The 15,508-nt window shown below is 42.2% G+C and overlaps 1 protein-coding gene across 2 annotated transcripts in view; it reads right to left on the reverse strand.

The window, feature by feature from the left end:
* Window positions 1–15,508, reverse strand: part of LOC148016633 (fumarate hydratase 1, mitochondrial-like) — an 89,332-nt gene that overhangs the window by 13,637 nt on the left and 60,187 nt on the right. For both annotated transcript variants that reach the window (XM_087663641.1, XM_087663642.1), the window contains 5 exons: window positions 3,839–3,949; window positions 3,476–3,559; window positions 3,298–3,396; window positions 3,093–3,143; window positions 2,900–2,949 (listed from right to left, as the gene is read on the reverse strand). In XM_087663641.1, the coding sequence (XP_087519767.1) occupies window positions 2,900–2,949; window positions 3,093–3,143; window positions 3,298–3,396; window positions 3,476–3,559; window positions 3,839–3,949 (395 nt within the window). The remainder of the gene's footprint in view (window positions 1–2,899; window positions 2,950–3,092; window positions 3,144–3,297; window positions 3,397–3,475; window positions 3,560–3,838; window positions 3,950–15,508) is intronic.

The raw sequence follows: 15,508 nt of genomic DNA on the forward strand, positions 1-15,508 counted from the left end.
CCCCATTCAATCTTCATCCTTTTGTATAAGTTTCTCACTCTACCATGCAAACTTCAGCCATCAACCACCTACCATCTACTATCCAACCATCACCAACTACAACCCATCACTATTCAACCCTATGTAGCCAATTTCCAACTATTGCCCTGCTGCTTGGCAGTCTCCATCTACTATATCATCATAGCACCTCATTAGCCTATGGTTACAATAGCCAATGCCAGGTGACGTGCTGCTACTATCTCTCCACTGAGAGACTGCAACAGTACTTGCGTTTTCGAGCTCTAGCAAGCCGCCTACATCAGCAAACACCTCTGCTGTTGTCTCTTGACAATTCTCTACCTTGAATGATCAGTTTTCAGCCTTCTAAAGTGGTATTTAGTTCTGCCCTTGGGCACTCTATATTTGGGATCCATCTCCAATGGACGTCACTCTCCAACACTACTGCTCTACCCTTCGGCACTCTGTATGCTCTTCATTTATCTACAGTTTTCATTCACTTTATAGTTATATTCTTTCTCTCTCCTTTTGCTTGTGTTTATTTTTGCATTTGAGTTTAGAGTTGTGCTTTTAGGATTTGAGTTTTGCACGTCTGTGTTTGTATCATTGTGTTTCTGTCATGGTCGTACACTATGTTTTCTCAATGCAAACCCTAGCAACTACTCCACATTTTTCTTCACATGGTATCAGAGCCCGTGCTCTTGTAAAGAATAACCTTTAGATATTATGAAGTGCTAGTTTTTGCGAGGCACACAAACAACTCATTGTTAAGAAACCCTTCACCCCACAGTTTTGCATTCTGCGTTTTGCGTTTAGGGTTTCACAATGGACAACCCCAAAAAGGGATTGGGCGCCCACAGTGTAGTGCCACCCTAGACAGCTGACACCCTTCCTTCGGGTGCCACCCTAGACAATCTCTTGCCCATTTATAGACTGCCTCTGTCACTCATTCTTTATGGCTGATTCATTCAGTCCATCACCTCTTCTCTCCAACCTCTCCACCACCCTCACACGCCTTCAGGAGGACATTGCGGTTGGTGGTTCGTGGCTGTCTTCATCATCTTCCTTGTGCTATGGCACCCTTGTTCCCTTATATCACATTCACTCCATGATTCAAATCTTCATCATTCCATTCATCAGAGTTTCTCCTCTCTTCTCCTCTTCTCAGTGTTTGCCGAGTTCACTTTGTGTTCCTCTCCGCAAACCCTACTATATTGCTGGTACGTCGTCTTTTGATACTCATAACTGAATCACAATGTCTCAGTTACCTTCATCTCGGGATCCCATGATGTCTTATCATGCTTCTCCATAACTAGAGACCCTAAGGAGGCATTATGGACTCGGCAAGGAAGACAACACCCCACCTTCACCTTCATCTTCTTTGTTTTTTCTTGTTCTAGATTTCAGTCTCATGTGAGAGGAGGAGTTTCAAGAGTACTTGCGCATCACATACAGTCGACCTCTCCTACCAACTTTGCTACTCCATCAAGACTGGTTGGTGAGGCTAGCGACCTCTCCGATCATGGAGGACATATGACATTTGGAGTGATTGGCGACCCATCTTCATCATCTCAACCAAGCCTAGTGTCAGGTTTGATAACCCCTTTGAGTCGTATGAATTAAAACCCTCTCTTGTTTCTCCTTCTGGTGTACAAGATACGGATGATTTTTCATATGTAAACTTCAATAGAGAGGGCTCTCGAGGCAAACATCCTTCATCAGGTATATCTACATCTTCTATCTCATTTGAGCATGTAAGTCACTCTTCTCAAATCCCTTGCATCTAACCCTCTTCTAGCCCCCACCTCGATTTCCTCTCTTCTTTATTCCAAAACCTTGGATTACACTCCATATCTGCATCTGGAACCTCCGTTTTCGCTCCTAGCACATTCTCATCCTCCATTTCATACTCACACTTTCCTACCACTTCACATCATGGTGCATCATTACACGGAATACCACCCTTTAACACTATACCATCCACTCACCCCCAATTTAGACGGTTTACTAAATAATACCATGTCTCATTGGCATAGGTATATAAGGTGTTGTGTGACATTAATGTGACATTAAAAGTGATATTTAATGTTACATTAAGGTCATAAGTGTGGAATGTGACATTAAAAGGGATATTTAATGTTACATTAAGGTAAATTTAGGGGAACATGCACGAGAATGACCGTCCGGGCTCTTGGGCGCCCGAACGGGGTTAAGGGGAGCCTAGAGAGTAAGGGAGTCCAGGAATAGTAAGACTCCAGGAAGTTGACGGCTGGCAAAGAGATTAGCTTGGAGGGCCAGCACTTATCTAGGCATGGCTGGGAGGTGAAGAACACTCGTGCTTCCATCATTTTCAAGAAATCTGGCTCCGTCATCTAACATGTTGAGACTCGTAATTTTTCACCAATTCATTAATACGATTACAATCTCTTTATCTTACCTTCTCTCTCACAGTTTTCATGGCTTCTCTCACCTATCTCCTATCTTTCTAGTATTTCTCTCTCCTCCTTTCTTTCTCTTCTCCACTCTCTTCTCTCACCTCTATGTCCTCTACTTGAAAATCCTAAGACCAAAGCTTGTGGAAAAGTAAAATACGGCCATGATGTCAACAACATCACTGACTGCCCTCATGCCCAATAAGATTCACCTTCAGCCATTGTTCACTTCAGTAAATGCTCTCAAATCTCATGGAGTTGACTCATGGGTCATGCCTACCAGTTCATGTGACATCAGCCAATACTATCTGCCAATCTTGATTTAGTCTTGTTGCATACAGACATCTGTGAATGATCCAGTGTGCATGATTATGCACACTCACACACCAGATGAACAAAACATCTCCAAACCCAAAGTGCATTTCATGTATTTTGACAAAAGTTCTTGTAGGACTATGTCAAGAGCATACCCTTTCTTTGTATTTAGCCCTGTGCCAACAGCTGTTCCACCTTGTGCAAGCTGCAAAAGACAAGCCCACAATCAAGCGAACATACTAAAGTCATCAAAGGAAAGGAACAAACGAGCGAGCAAGAGAGAGCGAGAGAGAGAGAGATTACGAAAGAGAGAGAGAGAGAGAGAGAGAGAGAGAGAGATGAACAAACCTGGTAAATGCGAGGCAGTGTGTTCTTGACTCGTTCAATACCATACTTTACCTACAAAAAAGCGGCCATCATATTTTTCAGACTACATCCAGACCTTTTTTTAACCATTCCTGACAAAGCACTTCAAACATGAGTAGAAATCCCGTCTCACAACAGCTGCATGAAATTTGCAAACTCTCTAGAGCATATCGAAGTGTAAGCACACCTGTGTTGCATAGCCACTGAACTCCTGTCCAAGTGTCAATGGAACAGCATCCTGAAGATGGGTGCGACCAATCTTGACAATATCCTTGAACTCTTCCACCTGCAAAGAATTCAAGCAATAGTTTTTTAAATTCTAACAAGGAGTGAGGTAACCATCAAGAAGAAAATCTTCACATCACCTTTGCAACTAAGGCCTCATGCAGGGCCTCTAATTTAGGCAGAAGCCTCGTGTTAATTTCCACTGCTACAGCAATGTGCATCACCTGTATAAGTAGACATAATCAGACTGGGCCTATAAGACTCTGCTGGAGCTGGAAAAGCTAGAATAATATCAAGTGTTTCACCTGAAATCATCAATACTTTTGGCTATCACTAGTACTAAAGGTACACATGGCTGTTGCCTAGAGCCCTATATTTGAGCACTGTACATGCACTTCATTGAAGATACTGCAAATATATGCACTTCACTGGAGATGCCATCGAATATCAGACTGCTCATACATGAAAAAGAAAGAGATGCCAACCTACTGGAAACTTCTTACCGTGGGAAAAGTGTCGTTTGAGGACTGGCTCATGTTGACATGATCATTGGGATGGACAGCTTTCTCACCAATGCGCTTTCCAATAATTTCAGCAGCACGATTTGCAATCACCTTTTTAAACAAAGCATCAACCTTAGTAGCTAGAAAATGTGCAAAGTCTTCTTTAAGCACCAAGGAAACTTTTTTGTCAAAAGTGGCATCAACCTCGCAGAGATAGTTCGCACATATGAGTTAGCTGGGGGTGTGACATTGAGAATGTAAGATTTTAAGGGTTGAGATTTAATAAAGTGCACATGTTGATACTCGATGCACCTGGGTGGTTGCCCTGTAACTGGTCTTGAATATGGTTCCACAAAGCTCCTTCCGGTTTTCCAATCTTCTTTTGAACCCCATCAACATCAAAAGCAGTCATGACTTGCTGGGCACATTCATGGGTATGAAAATTTTTCTGTGATAAATTGGGATAATCAGGAATCCAAGGAATAAAAAAGATGACCACAAAGTAGTCCTGAATGTCAGATCAGGTGTTGAAAGGACCAGTCATAATGATGTAGGGAACAGCAAGCATGCTAACAGTAATCCACAAATTGTTCTATGGTTCTATGCCAACACGCAAGACTTAAAGGTCACCAGCTCCAAGGATTTCTTTTTGGAGGGTAGAATGAGCAACAGCAGAAAGGAGGATTCAACTCAGTCCTGCTGATTGACCGTTGCAGCTTCAGGCATGGTACATGGACTGTTAACTAGAGAGGGAGAAATTGAAAGTAGTAAACATAAAATAGTTGCATGTCATAAGTTGCTAATGTGAACAATGAGAACGACCATTGTGAGTTGACCTGACTGTAGACTTGAGATACCAAAGTCATTAAGTTCATTGTTTTCCATTAATTCCTAATTTTGGTTTCCATTAACAGCCCCAAAAAGACTTTATTAGATCATTTATTAATGTGCGGCACCACCCGAGATAGGCGGGGTGCTACGCTAGACAATTCTGTCACTCGTGTACTTATGAATAGGGCCCAGGCATTCATTTATCTTCACTTCACACTTTACTCTCATTCTTCAGTCAGTCTTCCTCTTCATCGACTGCTAATCACCTTCACCTCCCCAACGCCTGGTGGATGCTTCCCATGGGTGTCACAACTCTATAGAAACAGAATTTGTATCCTTTTTCATTAATTTGTCTATATAATGATTTATTAAATTTGTTTCCTTTGCACTAATTAGATATAAAGAAAAGTGCATTGGAGCTGGCCACTGATGAGTGGTCACAGGTTATGGTGGACCCACGCGGTGGGTTAGAGAAAAGATAGTTCACACTTCCACCTATATGGCCCGATTGGGCGCCTGTGACCAGAACTCACGCATATCAAGGTTAGACTCGCACACACAAAGGATTGATGCCTTGAAGTGTGGGCTAGATCCGCCACAACAAACCGTTACAATCAACAAGATAGCATGATCATGAAATGCTTGTACAATGTGCATGTGTGGGCTGAAAGCTTGAAATGCACATTTCTTTGCATAGGAAAGTCACATGAAGATTCTGATACCGTTTTTGCGATATACACGGAAAAATCTTTCATATGACACCCATATTGGGGGGCCCCTAAATTTTAGGAGCCTCGAATTAGCCTAAAAATGCTAGTCCTAAAAAACAGGGATGTCATTCTAAAAAGAGTAAATTCTATACTCTGACTGTGCTTACTAAATTTGGTTGTTTCTATTCTTGACAGTATTCAACCCATAAAGGAAGGCCATAGAGAAGAGACAAGTGTCAATACACTTGTCACACAAGTTTCCAAGTGTCCCACCACTTGTCACATCTCATGACATGTGGCTGGACACTTGTCTTGTGCTACTCCACTTTCCCCTTTTGTACCAGCTCTTCCCTCTCCTATAAATAAAAGCTCGTTTTTCTTCATTCAGCATCATTTTTCTTTGCTGTAAACTCATGTACAACACCCACAGATAGCCAGAAACTAGCCCCATCCATCCCCATCATCATCCCCCACTTCTCCATTATCAAATTCCTCCATATTTCCTTTTCTATCACTGTTGTTTTACAGAACAGCAAGCCTGTAAATTCATTACACCATCTTCTTCTCGAGCTCTTTCTTCCATTTTAGCAACAAGAAGTAAGCCCTATCCATGTACTGCTGATCAACGATGGAGAAAGGCTGATTTCCTCTCTTTCTTCTCTCATACTGTAAAGAAATCAGTTCTTATCATTGCATAATAGGTAATGCATGTGTGTTTGTATATCTTTGCATGATCTTGTGAGAGAGAGAATTACTTCTCCTCACTCTCAGGTTGTTTGTAACTGAGCTCTTCCCTAAGGGACTTCGGTTGAGCAGAAATACATTCCTTCGCAGGGGGGGTTGCCCATCTTCAACCCTCAATCTTGTCTCCATTACTTTTACATTGTCATCGCTGTAATTTTATGAGTAATTTTCATTTTCAGCTTTAAGTGTTCATTCTCTTTTATATTAAATCTCGAAAACAAGCGAACATCATAATTGTTAAGCATACTACATTGTTCGGGGCGTTTACAGTGGTATCAGAGCTTTGGCTCGGTCCTCACCCCAACACTGGTAGTGCTTACAATTATAAGTTTGTTTGTTTTCAGCCCTTGCATTGAGTGCTTGAGCATATTTTTCTTAGAGTCTCAATGGATCAGTCGAATACTATCCTTCAAGCCATTCAAAGTCTTAGAGAAGAGAATCAGCAAATTCGTGAGCAACTTCTCAAACTAGAAAAAGTTGAGAATCCCAAAGAATTCAAGGAAAGAAGCCCATCTGCTTCAAGGAGACAAAGCCATACCAATGAAAGGAGCCGATCAAGAAGTCCAACTACTTCTAAGAGACAGTCCCATTCTACTTCAAGACAAAGAAAGAGATCGTGTCGAAGCTCATCCTCTTCTTCAAAGTCATCTGGCGCCTACTCTGATGGACCCTCTTCTAGTGACGAAGAGTCACACCCTTCTCGTGGAAGACCTCATCATCGTCAAAGGCGTGGACATTCTTCACCCTCGTCTCCATCTTCATTCCCATCAAGCACTTCATCATCTTCAACCTCAAGATCCGGGCATGGAAGAAGGCATAAGAAGAAGAAGAAGACTAAGTCACTATCTCAACTTGAAAAGAAGATCAAGTTCAGTACATATGATGGTTCCCGAAATCCTGTTCTTCTTCTGAAGTTTATTCGTCAATTTCAAATTTTGTATGGTCGTGACAAGTATAAAGAAAAAGAAAAGATTAAGTTTGCAGCTTTACATTTGACCGACTTAGCCCATACTTGGTAGACGGGTTTGGAATATAATCATGCTGCCCCAAAATCATGGCGGTCCTTTGTTCGCATGATACAAAGCCAATTTCTTCCTGTTCATTTCAAAAGAGATGTAAAAATGGAATGGGATCGGCTTTGGCAAAGGAAAAATGAGCCACTTGGTGACTATACCAAGAGATTTTGGGAGCTACTTTTGAAGGACAAAAATAGCGGCAAAAGCAGCCATCAAATCAAAAGAAGATGAAGCCCTATGCACCTCCAAATGCTCCTCAATTTCGCTCCAATTTATACCCACAAGCAAAGCAACTTTCCGAAGAAGAAAAGCAGCGCTTCATGAAAGAAAAGAAGTGCTTTAAATGTGGACAAACAGGCCACATAGCGAAGCAATGTCCAAACAAAGGACAAAGCAAGGTTTCTGACAACAAGCCTAAGTCCCCAATGAAAATCAATGCTATCAGTAATGTAGTTGCAAATACAACTCACACTCCAAAGATGCGCAAATTATTAAAAGCTTGGGGACAGTTGCAAGGTAAGCAAGCACTATTCTTGATAGATCTTGGGGCGAATGAAAATGTCATTTCCTTGCAATTAGCTAAAGAGCTTGGATTAAAGAATGAAGAGATGGATACTCCGGCAGAAGTTCGCCAAGCTTTAAATGCCAATGAAGGTGACACTGTGAAGACTGTGACACCCTACATTGGCAAGCTCAAGTTTCAAATTCAAGGCTACAATGACGAAGATACCTTCTATATCGGAGACCTTGATGGTTGCGATGTGATTCTTGGCATGCCCTGGAATCATAGAGTAGATTCAACCATCTTCTCTCAGAAAAAGAAGGTAGAACTCACCAACAAAGGCAAGAAGTATGAGATCCAAGCTGAAGTTTCTGGGGACACCATACCTATGGTAAGCCATATGCAAGTCTCTAGAGCAATTAAGGATTGTGTTCAATGTTGTTTGCTTTATGTCACTGATATGAAAGATAATATGAACGCTGAAAACCAAGAGCAACTTCAGCTCTTGGAAAAGTATAAAGATTGTTTTTCGAAAGATCTTCCTTATCAGCTTCCCCCAAAAAGGCCAGAAGACCATCATATTGATATTATTTCGGGCAATTCTCCTCCTAATATAGCACCACACCGTGTGAGCCGTCCTCAACAAGAAGAAATCAGAAAGCAAGTTGAAGACCTACTCAACCGTGGGCTAATTAGGCCAAGTAGCTCAGCATTTTGTTCACCGGTTCTTCTTGTTCAAAAGAAAGATGGCACATTCAAGATGTGCATTGATTATCGAGCCCTCAACAAAATCACTGTGAAGAATCGGTTTCCTATTCTCAGAATTGACGACATTTTGGATCGTCTAGGAGGCTCAAAGGTTTTCAGTTACATTGATCTAAAGAGTGGTTACATCAAATTAGGGTAATACCACAAAATATACACAAAACTGCTTTCCGCACTTCATGCGGTCTTTATGAATTCTTGGTGGTTCCTTTCGGATTAACCAATACACCAGCCACCAATAGGCTGTCCAATGTCCAAGATTAAGTGGTAACATTTGCATTTTCAGTTTATGTGAATTTATTACTTGTTGTAATTAGTGTTAAATTAAGTTGGTACCACCCTATCCGACAAGAAAGGCTGGTTTTATGGTTCCATTGCCACGATATTAGCAAAATCCCTTAACTTGGGCTTGAGGCATCTAATTGAAGGTCAGAAGTTTTACTCAAGTGCTAAATTTGTTTTCAGCTACGCATTTACAGCAAGTATGTCATCTTAGAGTGAGATAGGATCAAGCAATGATGATGCATCTCATTCTGAAAATGCACATAATGAAGGGAAAAATATAAGGCCTTATCTTGGAGTAGCCTTATAGCATGGACAGCAAGGAGAAAACGTGGTTGTTGACCAAGGATGCTAATGACCAACAAGGAGATGAAGAATATGATGACCAGTTTAAGGCTCGGTTGAAAGCAACAATTGACATCTTTGTTCAATTAACCAAAGATCCATAGTTTGAGAGATTTTTGAATCCTCCCAAAAAGGACACCAAGCGCAATAAGAAGATGTCATCTTCAAAGGCTTCCGGGTAGCAAGAAGCTTCAAAAGGACAGCCACCGCAGCCTAAAGATACACCCAAGGTTAAGGATGAGCAAAAGTAAATGGTACCAATGGAATTGGATACCTAAATGCAAAGCCATCTTTGTAGTGCCAATCCAATGGATTTTGGACAGATAAGCATGCATGCAACAATGGGGCAACCAAGATACTTTAATGGTAGCACTATTTTTCATGCTATGGTGGATCAAGGACTGCATACGGCAATGTACGGCACTCCTTATGGTACCCTCGAGCTGTCATCTACAGTTTATTGTTGCATTTAATGCTGATGTCAACATCTAGTGTTGTTGCCATCATCCTGGAACTGTCGCCTTGATCTTCACTCTCCTCTAAATGTTGCCTTTTCAGTTTATAGCTGCCGCCTTGACATTCTCTCACCTCTGTCTATTGCGTTTGCACCCAGCAGCTATCATTCAGATTTTCTCTCTCCTTAGATACCTGCGTTTTTAGTCTATCTTTCTCTTGCAATGTTGTCTACATCAAATCCAACCTTCCTTGGCTATGCTTCCTACTGTTCAACACTCAAAGGCTACATTTGTTGTGATTCAAGATTCATTCAAAGTATGACACTCTACAGCTCATAACCTTTGCCTTGATCCCAGAGATATGAGAATTTCAGGTTCAATATTTACTGCATGGTGTGTGTTTGTTACATGAGCATTATATATTCAATATTCATTCACTTCATTATTCAATTTGTTCACTGTCTCTGAATTACCCTAACCCTAACTATATTCTGTGTTTATCAATCTGTACTTTGTCATACGATTGGTTTTCTGCTTTTTGCATTTAGAGCATTCCTTCATATGGCATCAGAGCTAGATACTCTTTGAGAAACCTTGCCCTTTGATCGGAAAGCTCATTCGCAGAAGCAGAAACAACACAAGGGTCAAATGACTTCGAACACATTCATAACACCGCTCCGGTCTCCACAACCAAACATGGACGAAAACGATTAAGAGTCGGCCTCACAGCTTCCTACTATTCGATCTAACATGGACAGAGAACCATCGGACTACCATGGAGTCCACAAACCATATCAAATTTCTACCACTAAGTATGATCTCATCCTTATGCATAGGGCTCAGCAAGAGGTTGCAAGTAAGCCTAAATTTCTCTTTTAGATTCAATGCACAAAACTAATGATCTTGCAGGACCTTCAGAATCTCCATCTCCACTACGGACCACCCATCCACAAGTGGAACCTGGCTCAGATTACACGTCACTTTTACAGTACTTCTTTTCTCCAATGCCAAGTATGAACCCTATTATTTCAGATTCTATGCCAACTAATTCTGCATTTTCTGTTGGATCAGGACATGCTCATCAACAAGGGACTCTTCAAAATAAACTTTGGTTTGTGTGCAATGAGAAAGTTAGATATTTCTTCATAAACTCAAAACTAGGTAAGAAGATAAAAGAAGAACTTGTAAGTATTCCTACCCTTCCTTTTTCTTCAAATGATTTTATTTCTTATGGTTAATATGGTGTAGGTGCATCTTCATCTAGTGTATTTAATGGACAAAAGAAACAAACCTTGTTTCCCACAACAACATCCATCACAAATCCATTTGGGCTCGACCCATCCCTCCCTCATCTTTCGCTATACCTTTCTTTCCGCTTCCATTAAGTGCACCACATTATCCTCAACATGCAACACCAGGGGGTCTACACTTTTAGGCACGGCCTTTAGGACCTCTACCTACATGTTTCTAGGTGATGTACCTGTGACGAAGGCTCAACCTCCCACATGCACACTTTCGAGCTATCCCTCTGGGAGTGCATCCCAAACATACTCGAGTGTGGATCGTTTGGTATCGCAGTTTGCCTCTATGGCATTATCTAGTGGACCATCCGATCATTTTATAGTGCCCCACCCAACATTTGAACAAGGCTATCATGTCCTAGTGCCTCCACCTATATCTACGATATCATATGGACCTATGTCCGTTTTGGTACCTCTGCAGCAATCGACATTCACTGGACATCAACAACATATTTCTGTCTATCCATTTTTACCCCCTCCTCCTTATCCACCACCACTATCTTATCCTCTATCTTACCCCATTTATCCATCTTCCCAAAAACCTCATGGTTCTAGCTCCTCATCTGCCAAGCATGCATTTAATGACAAGACTCATTTCAACAGGTCAAACTAAACCACTTGATCAAATTTTATGAGGCATGTCTTAAACTCTTAGAACCTATGCGATCTAGTACAAGGGTTGAAACCCCAATCTGATCCTGCCCTTGTTCCATACAAGATCGTCTACTCATGGAAGGCTCATAACACCTCCGCTATTGTCGAGCTTAGGCAAGGCTTATTGCCTTAGTTTTACTCTCAACTTCAACATTTCGACTTAGCATTCGAGAATTGCGCACACTTCACTAACCACTATGCAGCTCAGGATAGAACCCATTGCATAAATTTGAATCATGAGCTCCAAAACTTCAAAATCACAGACAAGGATAACTTCAAAGTCAAGTCGGCTGAGTATCGACATCTTCTCACTGAATCCTCAACCACTGGGGCTCCTAAGTCCTCTGACAATCAAGTTACCCTATTCCTTAACAAGCTGCCACGAAAATATTTCCATTTTAAGAAGCACATGATTTCACAACCTCGCATGCCCACATTTTATGAGTTTGAGTGTTAGCTGTTGCGTTACGCACGGTTGTTTGATCAATTTCATAACACTTCCTTGATCGAGGGGGTCTAGTAACATCTTCTGAAGGGGGGCAACAGGGCAAGGGCAAACAAAACTCAAATCAAAATCAAAATCAAAATAGGGCTAGTGAATCCCAAGAAAACACTCACTCTACACTTAAACCTCGATGGTAAAATGTACCTTAAAAGAAAAGGTATTATCAATGTTGTCAAAAGGCTGGCCATTAAGACGACAAGTATTGATCTGAGGCAAGCAGCACACAACCAAAATTCAAGAATCAAACCCCCGCACCCCAATCGGGTAACCCCCAATAGGGGAAGCAAGGTGGTGGCAACCCTTAGTAGGAGCAGTAGCAAGGCCAGACCCACATTGCCACAGATCAGTCATCACAGTCGGTGAAGTACTCAACTCCAAAGACTTTGTCTGACTAGTCTACAAAGGCCCACATCGTCTCTTTACAGACATCGGATGTGAGTCTTGTTTACATCTGTGAGTTGCCTCTTGATGAGATGCTTGCAGAGACCCACTTGTCACAATCAAGCACGTCAACACCTATTTGGCTTGTGGACAGTGGAGCTACCCATCACATGACTCCTAGAGTGGACATTATCGTTTCTCAAGCCCCTACAACCAGGAGTGTCCGCGTAGGAAACAACTCCTTGGTCAAGATTCAAGCCCAAGGTCATGTCAATTTTCCCACTCACCTAGGTCCTAAATTCGCTTCGCTAGATGATGTCTATCATGTCTTCCAGCTTCGCGTCAACTTATTGTCCATTTTGCAACTCTGATAGTTGGGGCAAGCAGTTTTCTTCACCATAACCACAATCGAGGTCCTAGACTCTCAAACTGGTTTAGTGATTGCTCATGGCATGGCACAGCCTAATGGCCTTTACCACATGGCACACTTTCTTACTAAGCTGGCTGCCAATGATTCAAAGTTCCATCGCTTCCAAGCTTCGACCACTATATGGGAGCCCACAAACTCTAAGCATCTTTGGCATTTTCGCTTAGGACATCTTGGCTACAACTCTCTTTATGAGTTGTCGTGTATCTCATGAGGTCTGTAAAGCATATCACCAAGGTAAACATCATCATGCATTCTTTCCTCAACAGTCTATTACTCATGCAATGAAATCCCTTTGGCTCATTCATATAGATCTTTGTGGTCCTACATCCACCGCAGCCTTGACATATGGGTATACTTCTTAAAGCACAAGTCAGATGCTTTCACTTATTTCAGTGCTTAGATGCTGTTGGTCCACAACCAAACTGGTTGTTGTGTGGGTACTATGAGGAGTGATTCTAATGGTGAGTTTACCTCGCACGAGTTTTTTGAGTTTCTACAGGAGCAAGGCATTGCATGCCAACTCATCTCTACCAACTCTCCTGCATAGAATGGAGTCGTAGAGTGTAGGAACCGGACAATCTTAAATATGACACAATGTAACGTGCCCGCTCCTCAAATCGCGGGACACGTCTTAGTAATCCATCGAGAGATATATCTAGAAGACGCCACCCGGCACTCCCAAGGAATGACACAGGGTTTGCCAACTAGGGTCTCTCGAGTCTGCCTCCCAACGGAACTTATCCGGCTATTCCCACTAGGATCGACCTGAAGTCCGGGTTCCTTGTAGTCGGGTCTTCCTAACAGCCTTCTAGCGTCGGTCTACAACTGCTCCACTTAGCGCACACACAACTGGGCCAAAGTAGACTCATACCGCACTTGGTTCAAAGAGAATGGGAAACGAGAGGAATGTATCGCTCGACCTCTCTGCCCGTAGGGCATAGTCCCATTCCAATCCCCTAAAACGGTATGAATCAGGTTTTTAACTTACAAGTTCTAAGGTCTTTGTCTATCTAACGTTCGCATCAAATAAATTCCAGTAAGGAAAGCTCTCGGCTAACCGAGACCACCCTACCATAGAATGGACCCGACGGTCACATCCACCACACTTCCCTCGAGGGTTGTTTTAGTTATCTAATTACCTAACACATTATGTTTAACACATAAAAGCAGCTTCCTTAATTAACTCGTTAATCACAGGTTCCTTTACGTAATTTAGGGCACAATCACTAAGACAAGATAAAACAAGATTAAACACTTCCTTAACTTATCTTCAAATTAATGTTTGTCTCCCGCCCATACAAGAGAATTAAGTGTCCCTTTCTGCCTCCGCAGAAACAATCCTTCCGTATCCTGGAAATAAAAACCCAAGGGTTTATCCTACCAAGATTCTGCCTTGTAACTAGTATCAAGGCCTCGAGATCCCATCTCGAGTCACGTAGAATACTTGTGTAGGGTCCGGAGGCACTGGGTTTTACGGCCAGAGCCCCCCCTGACACCCAAGCGACCTCCTACGCCAAGTAATTTCCACGGAGAGACCTCTCGCGGCGAGTTCGGTCCACATTCCCGGCGCGGATTCATAACCCCCTTGGTCAAGGTTTGGCAGTTCGCGGGGGTAGCTAGCACTATCCTTCCTTAATTATCCCTTTAGGAAATCGTCCACAGCTGAAGCAACCAGCCTAATAACATTTACTAGAGAAAGCATCCCTTTTGTTCCCATGGCAATTTATCCTTACAGTTCCCACCATGAAAATATAATCACTTGGATATTCATCCAAAACCACAACCAATCCTTAAGTATCCTTTCGGAAACAAACAAGCTGAAACAACCAACCTAACATCCTTTAACTAGGAAAACATCCTTTCCTAATCCAGCAAGTAACCACTCTGCTTACTAACCTCTTTTCCATCTCAAACAAGGTCAACCCTCATTAGAAACATCAATGGTAAACCATCTCAACAAGTCCCTTAAGCCACCGTTGCATTGGAACTTAGCTTATCCCTACTTAAATCATTTTCAGTCTTGATATGCTGCCTCCCTAGGGTTACCTTTATTAATCATGGCTACCTATCTAGGGTAGAAGATCAACCCATCTTAAGCCCTTTAATGGCGAATACATGCAATTCTACCTCTATTTAAGAATTCAAGATGCGTGAGAAGAATCTAAATCTTGGTACAACCTGGATATGAGCTATAGTTGCTGGAGGGTTGGTGGTATTCATGTCTCCACTTACATTGGATATGTTCCTAGCTCCGTTTGCAACTTCAGCACTTGTGCTCCTTGTAACTCGTCTGTCGGGTGCCATCCTTGAGCGTTCTTGGTCTTGCAACCCTTAAGGTAAATCGACCGCTCTTGCCTTGGCAGAAGGAAGTGGTACACGGGTTCACAAGGAATCTAAGGCCAAACAATGTGACTTCAACATACATAACTTTTCTTCTTCTTTTACCCTCTCCCCAATTTGTTTTCCTTCTATCTCACCCTCTCCATCTCATAGTCTTCTCTCCCTCTCTCTCACCCACCCTATTTGGCCTCTACATTGATGAGATCTTAGAGTACATAGATAGATTGGGCGAGGAGGGATCGAGCCTAGGAGGGACACTGATACCCATCTTACTATATGCGGACGACATAGTCCTCATCTCCAACACACCCGAAGGGCTACAGTGCCAACTGGACGCACTACAGGCCTTCTGCCAAGACAAAGACCTAACTATGAACCTGGGGAAAAACCAAGGTCATGGTGTTCAACA

The sequence above is a fragment of the Lygodium microphyllum genome, chromosome 23 (genome assembly GCF_053477565.2).
Source record: "Lygodium microphyllum isolate KBCC chromosome 23, Lygodium_microphyllum_v1.1.10, whole genome shotgun sequence".
Taxonomy (NCBI): Eukaryota; Viridiplantae; Streptophyta; class Polypodiopsida; order Schizaeales; family Lygodiaceae; genus Lygodium; species Lygodium microphyllum.